Below are 26833 nucleotides of genomic sequence, written 5' to 3'. Positions count from 1 at the left end.
GTGTTCATAAGATTGAGACTTGTCTTATTTTCTTCCTACTGGAAAAATGCTCATTATGGGAAAAACCTGTTTCCTGTTGCAGAGACTATTGCACTGACATTAAGCCCAACCAGAAGCTAAGCTCCTGGGGCAAGCTCTCACATACTTATTTATCATTCCACAATGCCATATAGGAGTGCTGCTTTTTTTTTTTTAAACAGTGAAATTCTTTCCAACAGACCATGAAGACTGTATGACATTATTATTATATGCCTCTCAAAACCTTCTAAATCTCATAATCTACTACTTCAAAATGACCACGTAATGAGAACATAAAGGATTTTTAATGAAATCAATATTTATATATTGCCTTGCATTCTGCAAGATGCTAAAGTATCCTATAATGGACATTCAAGCTTTATGAAAAAGCAGTTGCTGCTGAGCAGCAGCATGGGTTTGGATTTACCAGAGACTTTCTTCCTTCCTCGCTTTCCTAGTACGTACATGTGGTTTCACGGAAAGAACGGCAATGCTGATGATTATGGTCTCTCGTGACTGGTTGGACAGCAGAGAGGAGAGCAGGCTCCTGTAGATTAACAATTACTCAGCAATCCTGAGGGCCTTCCTGAGAAATGAGTGGCCAATACAGGGCTAACAGAGGTTCACTGCAGCCTCTTGTGGGCAGTGCCCGTTTCTTTTGTCTAGAAATTTAAAGGAAACTTATGAAATCAAGACCGGGAGTGGCAATGACTAGGTTTCATGATAAGACTGAAGAGTAAAAACAACGTAATGAGGGTGTCGTTCTATTTGAAACCCCAAGTTTTAATCTAGGACTTAGCCAGCATATTTTTCAGAAAGACAGATACAGAGGATCCAAAACTTTAAGTTATCTGAAATCTGGATACTCCTGTCCCTTTCCAAGAGACAAATCCCTATTTTTCCAAGTTTGGGGCTTTTCTGATAATCACGAAATCATAGGAACAATGTGGTTGGAAAAGACCTCTGGAGTTCTAGTCCAACCTCCCTGCTCAAAGCAGGATCTAAGAGGGGAGGTTTCTCAGGGCCTTGTCCAGTCGTATTTTCAGTATCTCCAAGGATAGAGACTTCATAAGCAAGCTCTCTGGTCAAATTGTTCCACTGTTCAATGACACTCACAGTAAAAATACAGGAAATTCTACTTAAACATAAGAAAAAAGTATTTCAGTTTGTGTCCACTGCCTCTCAAAAGCATAAGCCATATTTTTTTCTGTCTCAAAAATTCTGACAGATGAGCCATACATTCACAGAAATGATGCACAAAGATCCCTAGGAAGGAAATTAGCATACCCTATGAGAAGGCATTTCTGCCCTACTCACAGAATATGTGAAAATTAACATATGGCTGCAGATTGAAACAAGGGAATTCATAGGGCTGTTTTCTCCAAGTCACAAAAGCCAACTCCTCCATGTCTTACAGAAATCTGCTACATTGGAGTCTTCTCACACAGTCTGCTTGCTACTAATATGCAATTGCTACACTGGAACCAAGATCTACAAATTTTATCAGTTCTTGTTTGAGTGCAGTGTCCTATATATCTGTATGTAGAGCTGTCAAGTACTGCAAAATCTGATTTAACAACGATGTCTAGCTGTTTGCATTGCAGTCCTTTGCTGACCTCCCCTCACACTCTTGCTTTCCCTTCCAGTGGATGGGAGGGACTGTGCAATTCTACACTCTGCTCTCTGACCTCTACGTGGTCACGCAATACAATAACGCAAACATGTTGCTTAATGTGAAGGCAAGGAGAGGCAGTTCAATACAAGGGAACATTTGCATAACAGGCAACTACCACTTGTCAGTCTGGGGAGCAGCAGTACTCACGCAACCTATTATAAAATTTTTCCTCTGGCACTGAAGCAGCAGAGTGGAACGTGGAGATGAAATTTCTAAATCCAATTGAGTTTAAGTTATTAAATAATCCTTACAGACAATGGTGATGATCGCTGTTCTTCTTCAGCACCATCCATCCAGGAATTTCAAAGTCTCCTAAATCTTCACAAAGGCTTACTGAGAAAGGTAACTTCACCGTCATTTCATCCTCTGACAGTACTTATATATTGCAAGCTGAGGCACAGAGAGATGAAATTACTTACGATTCAATAGTGTGGCCAGGGTTAAAAAAATCAGACTTGCCTCCTGCATTAGTTGCCAGACACTCTTTCCCTGCTGCCATGTTTGCCACTTGAACTGGGTTAATTTTAACCTGTCAGGGCATATAAAATGTCACATGCTCAGTACTTAACCAAACCAGTTGTCATTTCAGTTCTGGGTCACTTGAAACTGCTTGTGAAAGAACCATACACCAAGAACTATTCCTAGAAACAATTCAGCAAATTGCCAGTAAATATGCAGAAATCATGAACTATTTGTAGAAGATACAAGAACAGGGGAAATTTACTGCAGAAATTCTTAGCCGCCGTTTACTTCCTCAGGCAGTTACCAAAACCAGAAGATGTAGGCTTGGTCCTAAAACCCAAATAATTTATTCAACAAAAATGCCAATTGCTCTTGTATTTGCATTACAGGAGTAATACGGATACAATCTGGCCCTGTCATACAAGACTAAAAACAGAGAAGTGAAAGATACTTAGTGAGAATCATAGGAAAGGCTTTACAGTCCTTTCAAAAGAACTGCCCAGAACTAAGCTAAACAACTCATTGGAGAACATACTGCAGGGAGTCATTATGAACTGGCAGAAAAGATGGACAAGATGACCTAATAGATTTTTTTTTCCCCATCTCTGATTTCTGTGATTACATAATTCCATCTTGATATGGGACCAGGGGAGCTGACAGTTACATCTGCAGTCTCTCTTAAAAGATATTGACTCTACCCATAGAATAGATAAAAAATTTAAGGGGAAAACATCACATGTGTATTAGGAATTGAGGGCGTGTATCAAATTTGGGTTAATAATACCTCTTAAAAACCACAAATGGGAGTGAAGATGCAATGAAAGCTAAGACTGGTCTTGGTTTAAAAGCACAGTGAAGATGTGACCAGCAAAGTTTAGCACTGCTACAAAGCCACAAATAAAGGTTTTGAAATTCTGTGTTTTCTTTAGCATATAAAAGAAAATGTCTCTTTCCAAAGCAGAATTCGTTTCCAAAACTTCAGAACTCTTCTGCTCCTGCAGGTGTCCTTGTGTAATGTATTTTCTAAAGCATTTTGAAAATTAAAAATAATAAAAACTCTAATGGTGCTTTCTTGGCTATGGAAATCAGAACAGTTATGAAAGAGCAATAAAGAGCAATAAAGCAGCCTTTCTCTTTTAGCTGCCAACAACTCCAGAAACATGTTTGCTGGAACTCTGACCCCTTACATAGAAAACATTAAAACAACTGCAACTTGATACAATTAACTGGTATTAGATTCAAAGTTTGTGAGGCCAACTGGCTTTTATGATATATTTCTTGGTACTTGCATACTAATGGAAACGCTCCAAACTTTTGAAAAATACATTCCAGATACGCTGACTGCTAACTCATTTTTCAAAAGCAACTGCTTTAGCAACTGCTCGTCCTGTCTACAAAGAATGAAAAAGACAGACATAGCATTTCTACTGATGTACACCCCAGAAACTTTTTCTATCTGCATTCAGCTCTCCCTCAGAATATATTAACAATGGCAATATTTGAAGTGTTACGGATAAAGCTTTCATTGTACTTCTCAAAATACTAGTATCACGGTTGTAACATTTCCCAATCCTCTTCATTCCCTTGCTTAATCTTGAGAGGTACATAAATCTCATTCTAAACCAGAAAGCCTTCAGCTATAGCCTGTTCTACATAATACACTCTCTCTTTCTGTATGACAGAAAAAGGGGGACATGGGCCAGAGTAATAACTGTGGCAGAAGGATGATGGCTCAAGATTACGAAGCTCCTAAAACACTAATTCCTATGCATTCCTTCCACCTGTGTTAGAAAGGGGACTGCTATTGATAGCCACAGAATTAAAGGAGACAGAAGGCCGGTGTGGATCCTACTAGCCAAAGGACTAAAAGAATTGTATAATGGGTATTGCTGCTAGTTAACCAAAGACATTCAGTAACAAATGAAATTGATTGGCTTCTGCTGGATATTCAGTGGATTGTTTACAATGATTTGGAAAACTCAACCCAGCTGCTAATTAAGAGGTGTTTATACCACACTGGCACTGGTAAGCAGTCTGGCTAGCAATCTCAACAGGAAAAGCGAAGTGAACTTTCCAAGGTGGGAACGACAAGTTTATTCTGCTTCTGCTCTTGAAATCTCATGAAACAGTGTCCAGAGCTGTCACGCCAGCATTACCCAAGAGCATGCATCATGTAACACTGCTGAGCGCTCCTGCAATTACAAATCCATAAACAATTACAACACTTTCTGTGAGCAGATGTGTGCATTCATATTGCAATTGTTTCCTGTGCTTTCAGCTTTTTCAGGCTAAGTCCATATAGTTGAAAAATGTTGATTCATTTTCTGTATTGCTATAAACATCAAAAGTTTCACTTGATGTTGGTTTGTTTTGACATAAATTGAAAAGAAGCCAAGGAAATTAGTAAAGCAATAATCTGAACATACTGTGGGAAACAACACCAAATACTTTGACAAATAAGAAGTCGTCACTTACCTCACTGATACACACAGCACCAAAGAGAAGAACGAGAAAGACTACTGCATGGCAATCATTATCTTACATACACTACTGCCACAGCATACGATTACAAAGCTGCTAACAATCAGATCTACGTGCCTATTTCCATAAGGAATTAATCTGTCCACCCATCTTATTTTCTCAGTTAGTAAACTCTCCACCATTGTAAAGAGTGTAAAAACTCCTCTGACTACAGGCAAATTTTCAGCATCGCATATCAGAATGAGAAATATCACTAGAAAATTTCACTAGGCTAGAAAGTGAGTGCTGATGAATGCTTCAGAACCTTTTTAAATCTGTGCCGCCCTGGCCTCAGCAAGGTTTTTCTGATTTAGCTATTAATTATCTCACCCTTTTCCTTCAGCAAGGTCCCCAGGAATCACACACAGCTCCATTTTCCATAACTTTGTACATATATTCTATTTTGTAATAGTAAGGCAGTCAAGACACTATGCAGTTACTGCTCCTATTAGAATGCAAAGATCTCTTCAGCCTTAGCTTATCACTTAAGCTCTACTTTGAGCACCCAGCAACTGACAGCTTGTGAGGAAGGCTTTTATTTTTTAGTAAGTATTATGCTGAATCACAGGGAATTGTTTTATATGCAACTTTCCTTTACAGCAATGGAAAAAGATTTCTCACAACTCTGGACTGTGCTCTCTTGATACTAAATGACAGCCCGACAGACACTGAATGGAGTTACTTTGGAATTAAAGGTGGTATAATTGAGAAAAGATGTGTATTTAGGAAATTTTTTTCTCCAGGTTTTCCAAAGTACCCCACAAATCATCATAAAGGGTTAATTTTACACCGTGTTCACTAGGACTCAAAGAGGACATAATCTTTCCCTGTGTGTTTTCTAGAAAGCATGTGTTTTGTAACAGAAATTCAACTACTGAGAACAGGATAGCTCTCCTGGTATGGTGCTCTGTATCACCATGTCATACACTAAGTGGCAGGCTATTTTCTTAGCTTTTCAAAAATTTTACAGGGATGATTAGGCAAATGTTTCCATAACAAACATTTATAGACTTTCCTACAGATCTTGTCGCACTGACATAACAGACAGAAAATTCAGGTCTGCCATGTTTCCAAATGACATAGGAAAATTTAGATAGTAAAAGCTCTAATTGGGGAACAGGAGGTTGAGATGGGAGCGGGTTTTTAAAATTTTATAGATTTTTTTATCATCATACTTTTTCAGTCCTGAAAAATTCCTCCCACTAGGTTGAGATGATGCCAAATTTTTAAAAAATTGACTGAATTACACAGGAAAACCGAAACAATTCTTTATAATCAGAGTGCAGCAGTGTTGTGAAAGGCTCATTCTGCAATTCTGCCATTCCTCAGAGCAATCAAACTGCAGTGTTATGTGCTATTTGTTAACATGAGTGGATCTGGAATTACTCTGACAACAGTTCCTTTTAAAGGGGAGTTCAACTTGCATACAACTTTGAAAAAATCCTGTTTTAACCCTTATATTCATACTACTATAAAACCTGACTTGTACACAATCACAAGGACAGTCCAAATGCACAATGTCAAGAAATGCCACAGTAATGTTTTGCATTCTTCACCCAAAGATCTCAAAATGCTCAGAAACATTGAAGACTTAAGCTTTTCCATCTCAATACAGGAGACAGTTTACCCCTTTCTACTGCTTTTGCTTCTCAGCTATAGAGAATTACTCAACAGCAGCACATCTGTGGCAGATCTAGGTACAAAGGTTATATATTCTAAATTTCAGTTCTGGTCTATGTACATCTACCCAGCAGTCTATTCGCCTTAGGTCAGGGCGACAGAATGTTGGAAAGACAATACCAAATCTCAGTCAAAGTCAGTTAAAGATAGAAGTTCAGAAGTACTTATGATTTATGAGAGAATGACTACATATGTGGCAGATCCTTCTATCACAGAAACACACAAAGATGGTTGTCTTTATGCCCATTTAATTTACCATGTAAATCATCACATTAGCCTTTGTGACCATGATCAAAACTCACAATAAACACGACCAGAGCAGGATCTTCACTTATGCTTTTGGCCAATGATGTGACTATTTATAGCATTCATAACAAAACATGTACCTTACCATGGCAACCACAGCACCCGTGTGCTACCACTGAGACAAAAAGCCTTGCCTTATAGAAAAGCACTAACGAGTGTCAAATCATGCTTCCGGAACAATTTGTTTCCCAGTTTCCAAGCACATATTCCTCATCATTGATCATTATGGAACATTATTTATTGCTTTTCTCTGTTACACATTTGTCTCTTATTTTTATTTTCTTCAGAGAAACAGAAAATGACTAGAAAAGAAAGGATGGTGGTTTCCACTGGGCAAGCCATGCATTCCAATCTTATATATAATTTTAAAATTTGAATTAACAAGGCTATCTGTACTAGGAAGCCTAATAAATAAGAGAAATTTGTGTTTTGAAACTTTTGTACTATAGCCTCATCTCTACTCAAGTCAGCTGAACTATGCCAATATAATCAGCTGCAGTGTTGGACATTCATCTTCAGCTATTTTTCTAATTTCTTCTATTAGGTTGTTTTAACCTTAAGTTTTTTTAGAATTCTGCTCTTCTAATCTGAGATGTCTCTAAATATTTGACATTCAGGTTCATAGTATTATGTAGTTCTGGATGTCAGAATTTGGCGAACAAGACAGAACTTTGGTATTTTTTCCCCACCGAGAATAAAACAGATCAAAAGTCAACAAATTCACTGTATTTCCTTACCTTCTTCAAGACTTCTGAATAAGTTATTATTTAATTTAGGTCAGTACTTGAAATTCAGAAAACATTCACAAGACTCTATGGATAAAAAATTCTATTCCATCAAACAGCCAAAAGACAGTGACAGTTTCCTCATCAGGGATTTGCCTTGTGATGTGGGTGAGACAGAAACTGTTCTGGGGTAGAGTATGTCCTTGCAGGAAAATCAACACAATCAGAAACATCATTCCAGACTTTGCCCCATTTTTTACAGTCCTTCTGTTGACTGCAACCAAAGGTGGAAGAATAAAACAAGACAATCCTGCCAGTAAGTGTCTTGGCAGATTCGGCATCCAAATATTTTGCAAACTCCTCTTTGATAATAAAACTGCGACAGAGAACCGTGTCTGTCCACTGGTAACTCCCCTTTGTCCTGCTCCACTCGTACCTTTGCTTCCCTCTTGCTTCTTACCTCTGTGGTGGCTGGCTATAATTGAAATGGTATGCTAAAACATCGCTATACATTTAAACTGAGTAACATGGTTTAGGCTCTTGTAGGAGAACAGTAGCACGCTAACACTGTCTTTTACAGCCCATAAGAAATTTAAGGATGAACAATCTCAGTTTCAATTGAAAGATTCTATGCTTCATGAATGGGTGCCTGATAAAACAACAAAAAACAGCTACGCTGCTTTCAGCTAGTACCATTCAATCAGTACGATCTATTCACTCCTCCTGATTTATATTTTCTGTTATTCCACTGAAATCATTGGGATTACATTAAAAAAAACCAGTTTGAGCCTGACAGCTTCTACAAGCACCAGAATGGATTAAGATACCACATCTCCCACATATATGAGTGCCCAGATTCATTCATTCAATAGTGCCCATGGAGGACTCCAGCATTCAGGTTCCACCAAAACAGAACATCCTAACTTATTTATGTCTATAAAGTGAAAAATTACCAGAGTTAATATACTGGTTCCTGAGCCTTAAGCAATAATTATATTATCTATGTTCTAATTCAATGGCTTTGTACAAAACCTTATTCTGCAGGTGCAATGCACCTGCACTTCTTAACTAAAGGTTTCACTCCAACTCTTCAAAAATGTCTTCCAATCCTGTGTACCTTAGAGGGATAAAGAGGCAATTATAATGTCTATGCTTCCTATTATCTTTCTGGATTATACGCACATTGTGACTGGGTACAGAGATGCTGTGAAGTTACTTCAAAAATTGTGGACTATATCATTGTTTAATACATCATCCTGCTGAAATGTAAGATTCTCAAATCAACAACCATCTTGTCATATATGGAAATCTGTCTTCTAGATACTACTATAGGACTCTCAGTATTCAATAAATTCTGCAGGACTAAAGAAAACTGAGGAAGAGTTAAGCTCTCCTTTACAGATTTTACTACCATAATGAAGCTCATTGATAAAACAATATTTTCTTCTGAAATGACTGTCAGGTCCAAAGACTACAGGGAAGATACGTGGACATTCAGAGAAAAAATAGCTTCATAGAAAAGATGCTGTCATTTCTTGGCTTGTATGCTCTTCCCTCTGGCTCTGGCATTGTAATGAAAGGAGCTGGGGTTCTTCTGGTCCTAAGTTTTTCTTGGTCAAAAAAGAGGATTGCTTCTGAGACCGTATGTTAACAACATGCAAAAGACCTCTGATACAATATTAAGGGAATGTCTCTCCAGAAACATTTAAATTAAGACTTTATCCTTAAAAAAGTGTCCAAGTAGCAGATAAACTGCTCAATGGCGTCACATTCTCAGTAGCCTATGGTTGCCAAGGGGAGGAAAGAGGCAAAAAGTTTTATTGAAATACTGTGGAAATCACCAAATGAAAAATTTTGCCACAGGAAAAAAAAATGGCCTATTGTCTTGTAAACCATTTCTGTATGGGTTTCGATTTTCATTGGCTTAATTTCCTGAATTATCTGCTGTCTGACTCCTATCTTGATCAAGATTTTCAGAATAAGTTATTCATTTTCCCTTTTTCCATGACAGATGTATTAGTTGATTGTATCTCCTCTGACCTGATGGCTGGAAGTGCTATCTAGGGTTGCCGCTGGGTCTTACCCATAAGGCCAGGAAAGACAGGTATCTGCACACTCTTAAACTCCTTCTAATTTCCAAACTAACTCCTTTGAGATTTCCAGTCATTGACTGCAGAGCTACAGACGGAATCATCTCCCAATCAGCCCCCACACCGAGCCATTGTAAATCCATTTATAGCCTAACAGACTACTTTTGAAACTAGGTGATTGCTGATCAAATGAGGTCTCTTATTTAGGTATTTTCATACTCCTAGCCACAATTTCTCATGCAAGCCAAACTGTGTCATCTGTTCCATATGTCCCTGCTGGGATCTACAATTAGGGAGAAACTGGCTACAGAATACATTTCTATTATGGAAGAAAAATAACTGTATTTCATTAGACCACTAAGAAAACCTTAAATCAAAATCTTGTAAAAAACCTGAACAATGTTACCTGCTGGCCTTTTCAAAGACTGAAGAATCAGATGGGATCCAAGCAACTGGAATTCTAAACATATTAGAATTGGTTGCCTTGATAGCTAGGGGGTAAATTGTATATATCTGTAATAAAATAAGAACATTCCTCCAGAAAAGTTTGGTTTGAAAGAGTAAAGATCAACATCTGGAAGAGGCCAGGAAAACATTAAACAACTTTCTGGGTTCACCTTCATTACAACATATGTACACAAGAAAACAAAGAGAACTCTTTCTTTCTTATTACCTTCATTTTTCTTCTCCACTCCTGAGCCACATGATGATGGGGAAAATACTTATAAAAATGCAGAAAGACTTCAAATTCAAGGTCGTCTTCAACACAATTTCCTGCTAGAATCCCTCGTTCTTCTTCTGTTGCAAATCTATACAATTACCACTAAAAATTATAGAGTACAAAGCAATGCTATCCTACATGTGACTGATTTCTCTAAACAGTATTTTAAAATAGTGGACAGACCAACCAAACTGCAATGCCATAAAGTACACACATACAGCTAGTTACTGATTTACTTTAAGATTAAACATAGATTATGGCATCTCCCACAGAGTATTTCTATTAACTAACTGGTACTAGCTTTGCTGGAATTGAAAAAACATCCACTATCTGGTATGGATTAACTTGGGTAACTTCCAGTACTGTGCCATAATTCCTTGCCTTTCTGTTTGCTTAACAGAACAATCTTTGTGCTAATAACACAAAATGGAGCCAATTTCAACTCTACTGAAGAAAAACTATCAAAAAAGATAAAGATAGAAGAAAAAGAAATTAAAAGTTCTAGGAATAGAAGTGGAAAATGGTTTAAAAAAAAGCACCCTTATAGGTATCTGTTTCAGTTTTACCATTTTTATGTTTTTATCCATCCAAAAAATTATTAATCTTTCCCTGCTTCAGTTTTTTCATCTGAAGTTGAAAAAGCACTTCTGAGTTAAAGGACATGGATGTTACACGAATTTAAAATAGGTAGGTCAGATCCTCAGCAGATGGAAACTACTGTAGTTCCACTAAATATCATATACTAGTAACTTATTACATGTGAGTAAAGAGACAAATCCTCGCTCCAAATAGAAAAGATTTCATACAATGCCATTGACTTCAGTAAAATTCTATCAGTTTTACACAACTGAGGAAGCATGTGCATTCTGAAACCATAACTCCTTATGCCTACTTCAATATTTGATCAGTTTAGAACATACAGGTAATTTTAAAAAAATTTATCACAATAAGTATCTGTTCAAAGTGTGCACACTGAAATTACCAATTCTCTTCAAAATCTTTGAAAAGTCATCTGTCAGGAATGTTTGTGGGATAGAATGGGAAAAGAGTTATATTCAAGTACACTGAAGAGCATTCTTCACATTAAGAGTACAATTTATGTTGGTAAAAACCAGTAAAAGTTAGAAACAGTAAACCAGTCACTGTTTGTAATACTGTAGCATTTAGAGACTCAAATTAATAATGAAGATCCCATTTTAAGTAGCATAACCACATATAGAAATAAAGAATTCCAAGTGGGGAACTAAGTAGACAACATGAACAAAAAGCAAAAACAATGAGATGAAAGGTCATTTAAGTTGTCTCTAAAAATATGCTAGCTCCTTGAGGACTGCATATTTAAGATTTCACCTACATCTATACAAATATAATTACCGACATGAGAAACAGATTATTTAGAAAGCAGCTGTTTTACATTATATATTTAAAAAATATATCTGGGAGGAATTTAACAGATTTCATTGACATCAGGATTTGGCCCAGTACATTTTAATAAACTATAAGCCTGCAGTACCGTTCACACAGCAATTGTTTTCTGGAGAATTGATAACAAATACAGTAGACAATGTAATAAACTTTCTTTAAAGGTATAAAAATGCAGCTAATACAACCTACAATTTCTGGAGCACCACAGCCCATGAGTGTTCTACAAGATTAGAATAAACGATTCTCTCACTAGTTGTGGTCTGTTATTTTGCCATCACTGGGGTGTGTACACAAAAGGAGGCTTTGGCTTTGATTGCACATTCTGTAATCCTATAAATTCACTATAAAATAGGAAGGTCATTAATTTTTTAAAGATCACAGATTATTTGTTGTATAACCTCCCTCAGCCCCAACTTTGCATTCAATTATGACAAACTAAACAAAGGAGGAAGAATAAAAACAATACTTAGTTGTACATAAAATATTGTATATTGATGCTGAGACACATTGACTGACTGCACTACAATGCTCTAAAGGACATTTTAAAACGTGATGTAGCTGTGTCTCCTATGTATCTTCACTAGCAACATTGAGGTCTTTCTCGTGTTTCATACTGAGCCTTAAAGTATACTGTGTGATAATGATCCATTCTGCACATCTACCACGCTAAGGAGGGACTGGCTACTTGTAAGTACTGTCAGTCTCAAGAAAGATGCTAGTCAGCAGGAGATTCAGAAATCTAAATTTAAAAATTTGTCGTGATATAGGACTAACAGCTAGCAATTGCTTCACACCAGGGACTCTGTTGGGACATTACTCTAAGCAAAGTGCCTAAGCTTTAAATGAAAACAAAATCAAAACCTTATCACTAAAACTGTCTGCATGTTAGCAATTTTCAAAGAAAGGCATTTTACAGAGTACCATATAGTAAATTAGTACATGAAAGGCCAAGCCACTAAATATTCTCATCTTGCAGAACTTATTGTTACTCCCCCTACACCCTCAAACTAAGTGTTCAAACTTAACACATAGCAGCATGCAGTTTCCACAAGGAGGAAACCCACATGGAAATACTACAAAATATCAAAACATCTCATTTACTGTTACATTTTGAGATCTTGGCCCTTACATACAGTCTCCCTAATCCTAACACATGATGCAACAAATGTCACTGGGGAAAGAATTATCAGGAATTTCTGTTTTATTTGTTTTACTGAGCTGGTGTCTGCATGGTAGCAAGGAAAGGGACAGTGATCTAGCTGAGTTAAATAACATATCTGAAAATTAGACTGCTAAACAGATAGGCTGAGACAAAGAGAATCTTGCTTTTCTAAGAAACATAGTTTGTGTAGTTCTTATTGTCCCAAGAGACATGATGTTAGAGTATGTAGTTGTTCAAAATTAGCTAACCTAGAAAAGGCCTACTGTTAAAACTTGATTAAGTGAACTGAAAGCACAAGACTGGTTCTTCATAGTGAAAGCTGTCATTACATCAGTAGGAAATGTAGCTCATTATTCTGGAGTCTAAAAAGAATTCACAAATGGCCAGTTAACAAGGTCCACTGGTACAAAGACTTCGTACTCCAGGCTTTCTGCTCATTAAAAAGTGTATTTCAGAGGGCAAATGAAGAGATAAAATCTGGAAAGACCGAAGAAGGATGAAGCCTTTTTGATTACAGGATTTGATGTATCTTTTGGTCAATACATAGCAGTTGATCATGTATTTGATAAAGGACACAATACATCTTAGTTCTGACTAATAATAAAGTTGGCAGGTGTATATTTACTTGGGGACAAAGCAGCAAGACACCTATGATACTAAGGAGCTCATACATTTACAGTACTTGCAGATAAATCACTTCTTTCATAGTGAGGGGCTTTTTCTTATAGTTAAAAAAAGGCATGCGATAATGCTCAGAATAAATGAAGATCTCATGCAAGTGAGATGTAAAATAACAGAACTATCATTCAGTTGCATTGCAGAGGACTACAAAAGTCAAGATTTCTGGGTTCTACTGCCAAGGTCTGTGATCCTTTGCATTTAACCAAGTTTCTGTTTCTCCACCTGTAGAACTACAAAACCATCCTTCCAGGGAAATTAAAGGCTCAACAACTTCAGAGATATAAGTTATCATCGGGTTATCAAGAACTTACTGGTTATCATCACAGCTGATTCACAGTAATCGCCCAAGTACGCACCAAGCAGGTGGTAAAATGCTAGGTAATTCAACTGATCGCATTTATCCTTCATTCAGTTCATTAGAGTAAGGCCCAAAAAAGCCACTGTGATTAACTGAGTCATGTATAATGCAGCTGCATCAAACCTGGGACTTCACAGCAAACTAGTGGATCTTGGTGTGAAATTTTGGCCATAACCTCAAGGAATAGAAGGTCTGAGATTCTTGAATGAAGACTGAGGCAAAGTGCCAAATACAGCTGTTATTTGTAACTGCTAATACTATTCAAACAAAATGAGTGCATTGAAATTTATTATTTCTTTCACATTTTCTTACATCTCCAAAGAAGGAGCAAAAGTGATGATGATGAATCAGGTGTATTCTGAAGGTAAAAAAGTCAAGATACTACAAGTTACGGAATGCCATGGGCATGCCTTGCTATGCCATATCTGCATTTCTAAAGCTGATTTCTACTCTAAGAGGCTCTTGAGGGAGAACTTTGAGTTAGATTTAAGGTGCTTTATCTGTTTTTACTTTGAATTTTTCTATTCGCTTCAACAACGGACATCTAAGATAAGGCCTAGCTATGGATTTTGATTCAGTGATGTGAATTAACTCTAGCGCTCCCCTTTATGGATGTCAACCTCTGATCCACACACAAAGGCACTGGACTTAATTGGGAGGCTTTTAGAGGACTCCTACCTTATTCAAGTGAAAATTTCTTCATACAGTGAATAATACATGGACATTAATGTACATGAGCAGCTAAGTGCATCAGCATAGTTTTCCTAATGAAAATGTTCTCTGCTGCTTGCAATCATTAGATAAATTTGTACAAAACCCAGTAAGATTTAAAGTTGATAAATAATTATTTTGAAAACTGGTTGTTTCAAGCTGGTAGATTCTCTATCAGTTTGAGGAATGTTACTTGGCTGTCCTCATGCGACAGAGGTAATTCATGAACCAGACTTGCGTGAAACAATCTCAACATGTTATTAGAGATGCAATTACAATTGTCACAAAAATTAATTTACTATATTATTTGATCAAAATTCTTCAAAACAAACAGACCCCCAAACATATACTGAAAAACAGAACTGATAAAAATTTTTAATCTGTATCTCAAATCTCTACAGAGAATATCTCTTTTTTTTCTTTTAAAATGTTAATAGGAAGAAGATGACCACGACATGGATCTCCAAGTCAATTATTTTCTTGGTTATTAGAAGACTACAATTTTCAAAACTGAAGCCCCATTCCTGCATGAAAAACGTTACAAAGGTGACTGGGATGCAAAGACTGAATCCAACTTCCACTGCATTCAATGGGAAAAATTCCATTGACTTCAGTGTGCCTTGGATAAGAGCCCTGGCTGTGGGGTTTGATCCTTTTTACTTGCTGGTGACTTTGAAAGACTCTTTGTTCTTGGTTTTGATTTTCTCTGGAAAAATTCAAGAGTTTGAAGGCAGGTGGGAGAGTCTGGCCCAAGAATGGGGGCATGGTCACTTCATGGACCTTAAGCACATAGTGGCCTGAAAAAGATAAGGGAAAGTTGGGAATTAAACATTTCAAATGGGGAAAGAGTAAAGCAAAACCTCCTCCAAACAAAACAGTTTCAGTACACAAACAGGGAGAAGTGACAGGAAGAAAATTTACAATCGTAAGTATTAAAACAATGTATGAAAAAAGTTGTACAATTCCAATGCCAAATGCTGTTATATCTGCTAAATCACAAACAGAAGACTACTGTAATCATTGAGTAGACAACATAACGATTTGTGCTACCAATTAGGACTGTCATTTATTAGCATATACAATAATCTCCCAAGACAATATACAGTTAAAACAGCAAAGACACCTCAATGGTAATTTAAACAGTGATTTATGATAATATAGGATTTTAATAATAGCTGGTGTATCTGTAGGATACTTTCTATCAAAAGCTCTCAGGTAATAAAAACAATAGGCCAAGTCCCATAAGCATGTATAAATGTACTCTCCTTTATGCATATGAACAGCATTAATAGCTCCTATGGGACTATTCATCTATGTAAAATTAGATGAGTACCAATATATACAACTCCCATGAAAAGCTGCCATGACGGCGCAAGACTAACACAAACAGGCCACCAATCCACTACAAGGTTTGTAATAATAAGAAAAGTAGTGAATAGAGAAAGTTCAACTGAGGACTCTTACAAAAATGGCCCTAGACTCTCTAATGTCCACGCATACCAGATGTACAAGCTCAAAATCTTCTAGAAAATAATGACAGCCTTCAAAACACTGACAAATAGACAAGACTACAATCATTGTTCTGCCTTAGCAGATGGAAGGTTAAACTCAAATAATAAACATGCATGATGGTTGTGTAGTGTAAAGAGCCATAGCTGGAAAGTCTGAAAATCAAAGTAGATCTTAGACAATGGAAATAATTTTAAAGGAATACTGCTTTCCCCCACAGAATGAGATTGAAAAACAAGAAATAGTGCCACACCTCTGAAAGAAATATCTTAGATACTATATACATTGCAATTACACTAGAAAAAAAAAAATCCTAACTTACAGATCGATCAATCTCTGAACCTGTAGTCTCTTCACCTGCAAATCTTAAATGAGACTTCAGGCTGCAGCTTTTTGTGCTAGTTCTGAATTATGAACAGAAAAGGAATTTCTTATATGAACCTATGAATCTGTGGGATGCCAAATAAAACAATCTAACATCTCCTAAAACTCAACATCTCCTGCCTGTATTACATGTTTCTTTGCTTTACCCTGTGCATGTAAAAAGGATCAAAATATAGGGTATTTACTATGCACCTTACGGAAAGTATCTGCTAGCTGCTCTATTTCTGGTGTATTACATTATCTAGACGATAGTCTTTTTAAATACCTCTAAGCCATATACAGATAGATCTTGAACTACCACACATTCTGTATATTCTGGAGAGATAAATAGAAGTGCAGATTGTTTTTTCTCCAGTATTTTTTAAAGCTAACATAGTAATTTAAATTTTTAATCTGAACTGTTTCTAATTACAGGGGTTTGGGGTTTCTTTGTTTGCTTGTGTATGTGTTTGTGGTTTTTTTTAAGAGTGTAAAAGCTCCTATAACTGGTAAGCAGGCAGACAAAAGGAAATTAGGATCCCTCAGATTAGACAGAAATGTTTTAAACCTTTAAAGAAGTAAAACTGAATGGAATCCATGAATGAGTTACTATAGCTCTGAGTAATCAATTCCAATCACTATTAATAATAATATAACTTTCCCTTCAAAGAATTACTTTCACCTTATAAAGTCAAAGCTTGTAACCTCCTTAATCTTTAATAGAGCCTGCAACAATTACTGTAAGGCATAGAGGATCTACAAATTGGAAACTGTGTGCAATTATCTCTTTTTCCAACAGACTCTTTTGACGATCATAAATAACACTAAAATTACCATAAAAATTAATAGCACTACAGTTAAAGAAAATCATTATGTAAAGGTTTATGAATTTTGCAGCCATTAATAGACATAAGTTAATGAGCCATAGGCTTTCCAGAATATGATATCAGATATTTTTCCACCAATGAAACTTTCAGAGTTCCAAATCCTTCAGAGGTCACCAACTTCAAAAATAGAATAGAAAGTTACTGTTTAATACTAATGTGAGTAAAAATGAAACAGAAGTATTATAGCAAGTATCATGCGTGGCAATTTGAACAATCTAATAAAACAAGATAAGAAAATCTACCTTGTCAACAGCTTGGAATGAAGAAAGACAAAACTAGAATATTCAAGATGAATAAGATGCATTTTGAACACTCTGCGTATTTTAAATTCACATGTATGCAGATTCATAGCTTTAAGCTAGAAGGGAAAGTTAGCATCAGGGCTTATAGACACCAACTGATGGAGAAATTTATCATGCCCCTTGGAAACACGTTCCAAAAAAGGTTATTTTAAGAACGTGCATTCGACAATAGCAAAGAAAGCTGATCTTCCATTCCATTACTCTTATGCTGTATGCATGGGATGCTTCAAGCTCACAGTAATAAAAATATCAAGGAAGCATGACTCCTATGATAACAATGGTCTTTGTTTTTGTCAGTCATGTTTTTAAAGAAACGGCAAATATCTTGAGCTTTTAAAACGACTAATAAAACTCGCTACGGCACAAGAAACAAGTATACATCATCCATTTTAAAGAAATGAAAGTTTTTGTTTGTTTGTTTGTTTTTTTAATGTTTTCCCTCCAGTCAGGAGATAATAATATTTCCCCTTGGACAGTAACTGCCAATTTTATGACTTAAAGTAGGTACAACCTCACTAGCATAACTCAGTGACATTATTTGATGTGAACTGATGATCCGGACCTAGTGGACAGCACTGCTTCTCCTGTTCCCTCTGTAGCCTTTAGAACAAGCATTTAGTCACACTTTCTCACACTACTGCCATGTACTTATTTTCAAAGTAAACTTCAACAAAAGCTTTCTTCCATATGTGACTTTGCTTTTTGGTGTTGTAAGAGCAGGAGACTGAAGGTTCCCACAATCTTGTTTATAATCATGTATAAGATAAATATAATGGTTTTAGAGAATATCAGAAACCACAGAATGCAACGAAAAGTAGCACACAAAATTGTCAGATACATGTTAGACACTTAATCAAGACACTAAAGGTAAATGTTTTGAAAGAAAAAGTTCTAGGAAAATTTCACGGACTTCCTTTACTAATCCTAGAAGTAATTTAAGGATTAACATAATCTTCATGATCCATACATTCAGTCCTGAAATTATACTATAAACCAGCTTCTACAGCTTTTCAGTTGATGAATATGATAATACAGAAAAGATCTTTACCTTGTAATGTCTCAGAATTCTTTGTGAAGTGCTGATCCTTTTGTAACTTGTATTCTTTGGATGTCATGTGAGATCTAAAGATTAGAATAAATATATTGTTACTACCAATAATGACGCTTACTTACATGTTGATGAGAGCTTGGTGTTACTAGCTCATAAGACAATTCAAGACACTTCCTCCTGTAAAATGTTTTGTATTGTTCACTGTAATGTGAAATACTTGGCCACTTTCAAAATGATGTCGCAAACAAACTTCAAATCCTTTAGGCTGGATTTTCAAAAGCATTCAGTATCCTGAAGCCACGCTGCCTTCTTTGTCAAAATAAGCAATATTACCAATTGATGTAACTGTTTTAAAAGGTATAAACATATTTGTGAGATAAAAAAAATTATACTTCAAAAATTATAAATAAGGAAGTGTCTAACAAGTGCTACCCGAGTCACAGTCACGACCATGTTACGCTGTAGACTACAAAGCTGCTTATAAAAATAGCATATTATTCACGTCTTACAGTATACACGTTGATACTTTAGCGTATGAAACTCCTTGTACATAAGAAAGCTTAAAACATTGAAAAAAGCTAGTATTTAAGGAGTTATCCTTGTATTTTGTAAAAATAAACACTTCTCACTACCGATGAGCAATGAAAATGAAAAAGGTTATCTCTTCTACCATTTATTCACTTCTTTCCTACTTGAAAGTTACTAGGACATACATAACTTAAAGCACACAATAGCATTATTAGGAAGGTACTTAATTCTGTGCTTATGTCCCATAAAAAATAGACTGATATAGTGACACTACATTGTACTTCGTGGGGAGCTGGATTTAAAGGAGATTATGTGCTTAACTTTTTATTTAACAGCATTTCAACATCATTGTTGAAAACTCTTGGCAATTAAAAGATTTTGATCCTAGAGAAGAAAGCCTCAAGACTGTTCTATAAGATGATATGAGATAGTATAGAATGGTATTTTAAAAAAATACAAATAATTCTGAGTTCCACTATTGAATGCAGGTGATGAGTAAGAATCACATACAAGTAAGCATAAAATGGTTTATACGACCTAGTTACCTTGTTAGACTCAGAATTACATTACAAAAAATCAGATACTGCGTCTTAAACATACTTATACATTCAAATTTTACATGTACTTTTTTTTAAATGGTAAAACACTAAAGACAAAAGATAAAAATGGCTTCACTTTAAAGGGTGGGGGTGGGGGAAGTAAAAAAAATATACATCCCAAGAGTCAAGTTAAAGATTCAGAAGTCAGGCAAGGAGGGAAAAGGAAGATAAATAATTTAGCACTAAGCATAACTAAAGCCTGTCAGTCTGCCAACTTTAAGAGAAATAAAAAGGTTTACAAGGATCCTGAGAGTTTTTACAGAACCTCTAGGGTTTTGAAAAAATAAAACCAGAACAAGAAAAGAGTTCTGAAGTATTCCGCATAAATAGATTTTAAAGACACTGATTAGACTGTGAGAATAATGGTATGGAAAGATTCCTTTAGTTCAAAATTAGACTGTTCTCTGGTGTTATGTTTGCCCTCCTGTATCACCACCAACTGCATCATCAGTAGAACTGTCTTTTTTCACAGATGCATCGCCGTGTCAGAAGCCAGGGAAGATGTGCTTACGGGAGACTAAAACATATCAGTATCATTTTAAATAGTATGGATAAGGCTATGTTTGGCATTAAATGTACAGGCACTGCACAACATACTCAGTTATGCTTTTAAGATGAACCACACATTTGTGCTTAAAAACCAATTCTGATTGCCTTTGAGTTGAGTAATTACTGTGTTTTGGAATGTCAATATTCATGGCTTAACATAAGACAACTAAGCAAATAAAAATCTTAGTAAGCCTTGGCCACTCTTTTTATGGGAGGAAGGTAGTGCACAGGGGAAGAAAGGGGAAGCTTCACATTTTCTTCTACTTTAAATTTATTTTTTTGCTCTTATTTGGTTTTTTTTGCGATAAGAATATATAGCGAGGTCCTTTGAATTGCATAAAACCAGGAGTTAAAAACTGCAAAACCTGCACCTATGTAAAAAAATTTTATTTCCATATCATCATCACTTTTTATTTCAAACTAAGATGTAACCTTGTACTGCATTGCTCAGACAATGTTAACTGTAGGAGAACCACAGAAAGGAACCAAGTTCATTTAAGACATAAAGTAATTTTGAATTGCATTGATTACAGTGATCAGTCTATCACTTTAATGTCATCTCAGCTGGCATTTACTAAAAAGACATACATGTGACAACCCATTGATCCTTAACACTGTAGCTGAGATAAAAAGTCTATTTGCAAAGGAAAATTAGTTCTTTAATTAGAAATGGAGTATCATTTTCTCTTTTCTTTGTTAGAACTTCAGCAGCCATAGATCAAATATATCATGGGAGGGGTTGTAGAATCTGCCATCTAGTTTGATTTAAAAGTCTTCATAGTTAATCAAAGTTGTACAAATGAGCACTTGAAAAGGGAAAGAAAAACAGGTATATTCCACCTGTATGAAGGCATTCCAACTCACTGCTGCTTAGGAAGGGTCTCAAAAGAGAGTGCTTTACTTCTTGGTGGACTCTGCCATAAGACTGAAGTTCAAGAGACAGGGTCACTACTGCTTCAAGTCCCTCTCTACACATGGAGTAAAGCAGCAAACAAAAATTGTTCCACAGACTTTCCGTAAGATTTTCAATGAGTTAACTACAGCTAGGCATATACCTCTCCTAACAACAAACTATTTAATACGAGCATTTGCTGAAAAAGAGTCCAGCAAGTATTTGCCAAAGAATGTACCGCAGAAGTGACTGAATCTTGCCAGTCATTTCACGTATATGGAAAAAATAAATCTCAGTCTACCAGAAGATATTCCACAAGCAGATAAAATGATGAATGTGTCCAATGCACTGTGAACGACAAGCTGTTCTATAAATTCCAGGAGGATTCCTTGTTGGTGAACAGGATTTTGAAGCCAACTAATTTAATCTGTGGACCTGTAAAATCTTATTTTTAACATTCTGTTTTCCAAAATTACACATTTCGAAAACCTTACATTTCATACGGTGTCTCTTTTAGTTCTAGGGATAGCCAGTCTGATCCTCAGTTATAGGTGAATCTATCAATTGAATTGCCTTCTTTTTATAAACTGCATTAATGATTTCCTATCAATCTCTCTCAGAAATGCAGGGGCATCTCCACACTCTACAGATGTGCATTCTACCACTCTTATTGTTATGTCAGTACCATGACCTTTGGGAGACAAAGACAATGGTAAGTTTGCATGACTCAGTACAAACTGCTATTCCGGCTTCAATTTTGGCTGCTATCTTAGTGCTACACTACTAGTTTTATTTTATAGTCTACTTAAAAAGCATGTAATTCAACAGATATGGGTTTAATTTCTCTAAGTTTTCAGGATGAAAATCACAAACTAATACTAAGATGGACCACACAAGTAAATCTACACACTCTTGTGGAAGTTATCAAGTGGAATTATTTCTGGATAATTAACTCGTATTCCATTTTCCCCATCAATTAAAATCAGAAAAATTCAACGCACTGCTGATTTCTTAGCTGAATACAGAGTCTATATGGTAAAAAATGTCCAGACTGAATGAGTATTTAAAACAGAGGTCTTCAGGACCTTGAATTTAGATTTTTTTTTGTGCAGTATGTAACCTTTAGGATTTACTTAAATGGCTGCCTACAAATAAACCAGCAGTAACTCATCGTCTAGTCATAAAAATAATTTAATTGGACTGCTATTAGATATTTAATTGCCTTCACAAAGTTTGTACAGTATTTGCCTATAAAGCTTTAGATAATATTGCCTAAATTCATCTGAGTAAACTACCAATTCCCTTACAACAATAGACAAAAATCCGCATTCCTGTTTTAACTTTCCCCAGGGTACAAATTAGAACTTTCAGGTGGCAGATCTTTCCTTTATTTTGCTATAAACTCTCTTTATGGCAACGCAAGTTGTCACAGATGATGGCTACTGAAACACTTAAGTCGTGTATCTCCAGCCATTACGCAAGGAACAGGAACTGTGCAAAAATTCCCTGTACAAGCTTTGAAAATTTAGCTCTCAAACAGCTAGAAATGCAGAATTGACTGGCTGTGATCATTCTTCATAGCAAATAATTTTCATCTTTAACTAGATTCAACTGGTGAAATACTCAGCTGTTACCAATCAGTTTCAATATGACTATGGCTATTTTACACAAGATACAAACTTGGCCCAAATTTTGTAGTTCTGTTTGAAATAGCTCTGTATGAACATGTAGAAGTGTAAATTAATAACATAGCTATTGCAGGATAAGGAAAGGAACCAGCACATGTAGAATTTGGGGTTTAATCTCTAAAACTGGGCAGGAGGATCTGAATTGGGATACTAGTATCACAATTATTCAGCTGAAACAGAGAATCTGGGCTCCCAAGGTTAGGTTGAGATTAAGGAGAATTCCTAGTCTTAGTCTGTGTTACTGTTTAAGTGGTATTTTGACAAAGAGGTATGTATTTACAAATACAAATAAAGAGCCTAAATTAGCAAATTCTATGTAAAGATATCACTTCATGTCTAGAACTTGATGAAATGATTCCAAATACTTCAGAAGTATGAAAAAGTTTCTTTCAGGATCGTGAAATGATTTGAGTTGCGTGATTTTTATATTATTAGTTTACAAAAGTTAAATTACATATAGGAGACTAGGACCATACAGTATAACAACAGAAACCAAAGGTCTCAGTATCCAGAATTACCGCTCTAAATACAGGATACAGTTGCTGTATAGAAAGAATGACTTACATGAAAAAATTAATGGATGGAATTCGTATCTGCTCCAATTCCAGAATCTAGTGTAGGATGATGCTAATATCATCTAATAATATCAGGATCAAAGATGAGTGGAATAAAACTTCCAATTTTAGATGCTCTTTATCTGCAGGTGTGAATGTATAATGAATTCTCGCCACTGGCTCCCTATTATAAATCCAATGATTTTGTACTCTATGACAGCAGTTTCTACAATTCTCTTTTGGCACAACCAGCTTGGAATATATGACAAAACAGCAGGGTGCCAAAGCGTTTTTCTAAATGATCTACTTTGCAAGACAGCTTCCAAGTGTGACCCTGATGAATCTTATCATTACTCTTGGAATAGAATAAACATGAAAGAAAGAACCCACATATCATTTACTTCAGCAGGCGTTTCTTTGTTTCTTTTACATACTACTTCACATCCACGCCAAAGTATTCATTCCAACATACAAAGCATTTTAAACCCAGGTTAAATAAAAAAACATTAGTGGGTAGGATAGAATTGCACTATGCCTATTTTCGAATCCTGCTGTCTCAGACAAGTGTAATGAATCATTTGATGTCATCTCAAATACCATGTTAGCTCTAATCAACTGAATTGCTCTTCCTATCCATTCCTTGTATGGAACGCTCCAAAGCAGATGGCTTTTTTTCCAGTGGACAAACCCATCCTCTGGCAGACTACAAGGGTCAGGATTTGACAACATTCAAGCTACAGAATAAGGCTGGATGACTCTGTACTTTAATTGAATATCAGATCATTTTAATGGTACAGAGAGGCATTTCATTGCAATTTATAGTGATGGTTCAGTGTTTACTTTAATTGGGAAGAAGCGTTTATGTGCAAAAGCTACATCCAAAATGGGGAGGGGATCATTATACGTCTTCAAAAACAAAGCTCTGGATGAAGGTAGATTCCAGTTGCAACACAAATTTCCAAAGGCTTCTAATTTTTTCATCTTAGCATGACATGCCTTGCTGCAAACACCAAGAAACAGACAATGAGGATTAGTAGAATGCAGTAAGAAAGGTTGCTGGGCTATACATATACAAGGAAAAGTGAGCATAAAGAGAGTTAACTGTGGTTTGTTCCCTCCTCCTTTCTCAGTCTAGGAACCCTTCCATATGCTGTGTTCTATTTATTATTTCTGCATTTCATCAGGAGGGAAATATTCACACTGAGCCACAGGGATTAAAGACTGAAGCTCTAGAGAAGTCAGATCACATCCGTCATATCCAGCTGTTTTCAATTCCAACACCTCACACCTGCTTTTATTTATTATTCCTGGGCTAGACAAGACGGGGCTCATTTTTCCCATCTTTCTTAAGACAGACACAAATCAATCTATTCCTTTCCCTTCTGCCTCTGCAACAGCCCACCAAGACAACATTAAAACAAACTACTCACATGGTGAGGATCTGACCTAACAGGAAGCCACTCAAATACTGAGGCTGGACAGCTCCCTTTTATCTCCCAGCATGGTAACAACACAGCAAAATGGAGCAGAAACACCAACTACAAAAATTTGCTGTTAGCATAGACTCTTAACCCCATTTACTCCCATGGATTTTAATTGCCTTGTTTTTAATTTACATTGGAAATGGACTCAAGAGGTTTGGGTGGCAGTGAATTAATAAACTAATTCATGTACTACTTTATACAGCGGGATCTCCACTTGTACTTATTTCAAGCTACCATTCCACAGAGCCTGTTTGTTGGCAGTCCAGCTGAATTGCTTTCCTATTCTCTATTAGGGGATCACAGTGCCTCAGCATTTGATTGTCCTTTTTTTATCAAGTAATTTTTCCAGACAGGGACTCATAAGTCATTCTTTTTGCAATCTTCTCATGCCATGGGCTAGCCTTATATTAGGATCTTTCTAATTAACTGCTCAACAGTAATTATTCAGACACATTTAAAACGCAAACCAAATGTACCAGACCTCCTTGTACTTACTGCACAAACACTTTCCCATTTGCAGTTGTTCGTCTCATAACTAGCATACCAGGTTATTATTTGATGGAGCAAACTCGTATCTTGTTTGCAATTCATTCAGTTGTTATGGGGGAGACATTCTGCTTCTTCCCTTCTTTGCAACCTGATGATCAGGAAGGATATCCACAGTAGCTAGACTATCTGGCTCACCAAACACTATGCTTTAAATAAGCATGAGCCAAGGAGTGGGAGCCAATGAGAAAACAGCTAGTTGCTTTTCAAAATTTTACCCTTGAACACATCTTGCTTTCTCGGTAAGTGAAAATGTGGATGAAACATGACGGAGTTGGCAGATGGAGTTGTAATACTGCTTAAACATAAGCACAGAATACAGACATTTCTGTTCTACGCTCCTGAATATAAACAAAACCTACTAAAATGATTTTCTGTGTGTTTCCTGTACTACCGAAGATTTTCACTGCTCCCACCCTACCTTCCATAGGTCTGCCAAGGTTATACAAAACAGTATTCTCAGGATCTAAGCTACTTTGCCTGTCTTTACAGCATGCCATCCCTGAAAATCTCACTTTAAAAATAACAATTTCCAAGCAGATTTTCTTACCACTTTGGAGGCTGCATCAACACTTTGCATGACTCCACAGTGTTTGTCTGCATGAAACTATAATGGTCAGTGAGCATGAATTCTGCAAAGGAACACTATGAAGAATCAACTGAAAGGAGGAACAAAGCAATTTCTTGTTGAGGACAAGAGCAGATCTATGAAATATACACTGCAGATGTTAATTCTAATCTTCCTCTGACTAGTATTCCCAGATATGCAAACGTGTTCAATACAAAGCATGATACACTTCAGTCCTTTTCAATACACCAAATCCTTCTTTCTTGTGAAAAGTAGCACTGTAAACAGTATAAGTAATTACTTAAAGATTAAAGAATACAGTACTGCTGTTTTCAAACCCATCATAAATTTACGATTCCACAATTCCATAACAGTGACACTTTGCTTTAGAAACTCAGAATTACAATTCTTGCTCCTTTTTCACGGGTATCTTCAGATGGGATCAATTTATGTACCATTCTACCAGTAAGTGCTTTCTTTTGTCCTCCCAGATTTAGTTCATTGCTGAACTTAGTTTGGCAGGAGTGGCAAGAGTGTGGATTCAAGACAACGCTTCTTTTAATCATTTATATCATATTTTATTTTTGGTTTTATCCACAATGTATCCTCAAGAAGAAAGTCTGGAGCTCTTGTGTTTTTTTTAAATAGGGCAATAAGATCTCAACAAATGTGCACCACTAGAAACAACCAATGCTGCTTTATGAGCCAACATACAGCAGACAATAAAAACATAATGGAAATTTCATCAGTTTATTAATTTTCTCTGTATTTAATTGCTC

The 26833-nt window shown here is 36.2% G+C and overlaps 1 protein-coding gene across 12 annotated transcripts in view; it reads right to left on the bottom strand.

Moving 5' to 3' along the window:
• LOC115343224 overlaps nt 1-26833 on the bottom strand; it is a 182580-nt gene that overhangs the window by 111718 nt on the left and 44029 nt on the right. For 8 of the 12 annotated variants that reach the window (XR_005932626.1, XR_005932634.1, XR_005932625.1 and 5 more), the window contains 2 exons: nt 18644-18717; nt 15295-15331 (listed from right to left, as the gene is read on the bottom strand). Coding sequence is in view for 1 of the 12 variants with exons in the window: in XM_041124170.1 (XP_040980104.1) it covers nt 18644-18717 (74 nt within the window). In the remaining 11 variants the exon portion in view is untranslated. Of the gene's footprint in view, nt 1-15260; nt 15332-18643; nt 18718-26833 lie in introns of those variants that run through there. The other 4 variants (XR_005932624.1, XR_005932627.1, XR_005932628.1 and 1 more) reach the window with 2 other exon arrangements.

The sequence above is a fragment of the Aquila chrysaetos genome, chromosome 6 (assembly GCF_900496995.4).
Source record: "Aquila chrysaetos chrysaetos chromosome 6, bAquChr1.4, whole genome shotgun sequence".
NCBI classification, from domain to species: domain Eukaryota; kingdom Metazoa; phylum Chordata; class Aves; order Accipitriformes; family Accipitridae; genus Aquila; species Aquila chrysaetos.
This window is presented reverse-complemented; position numbering and strand designations above follow the sequence as displayed.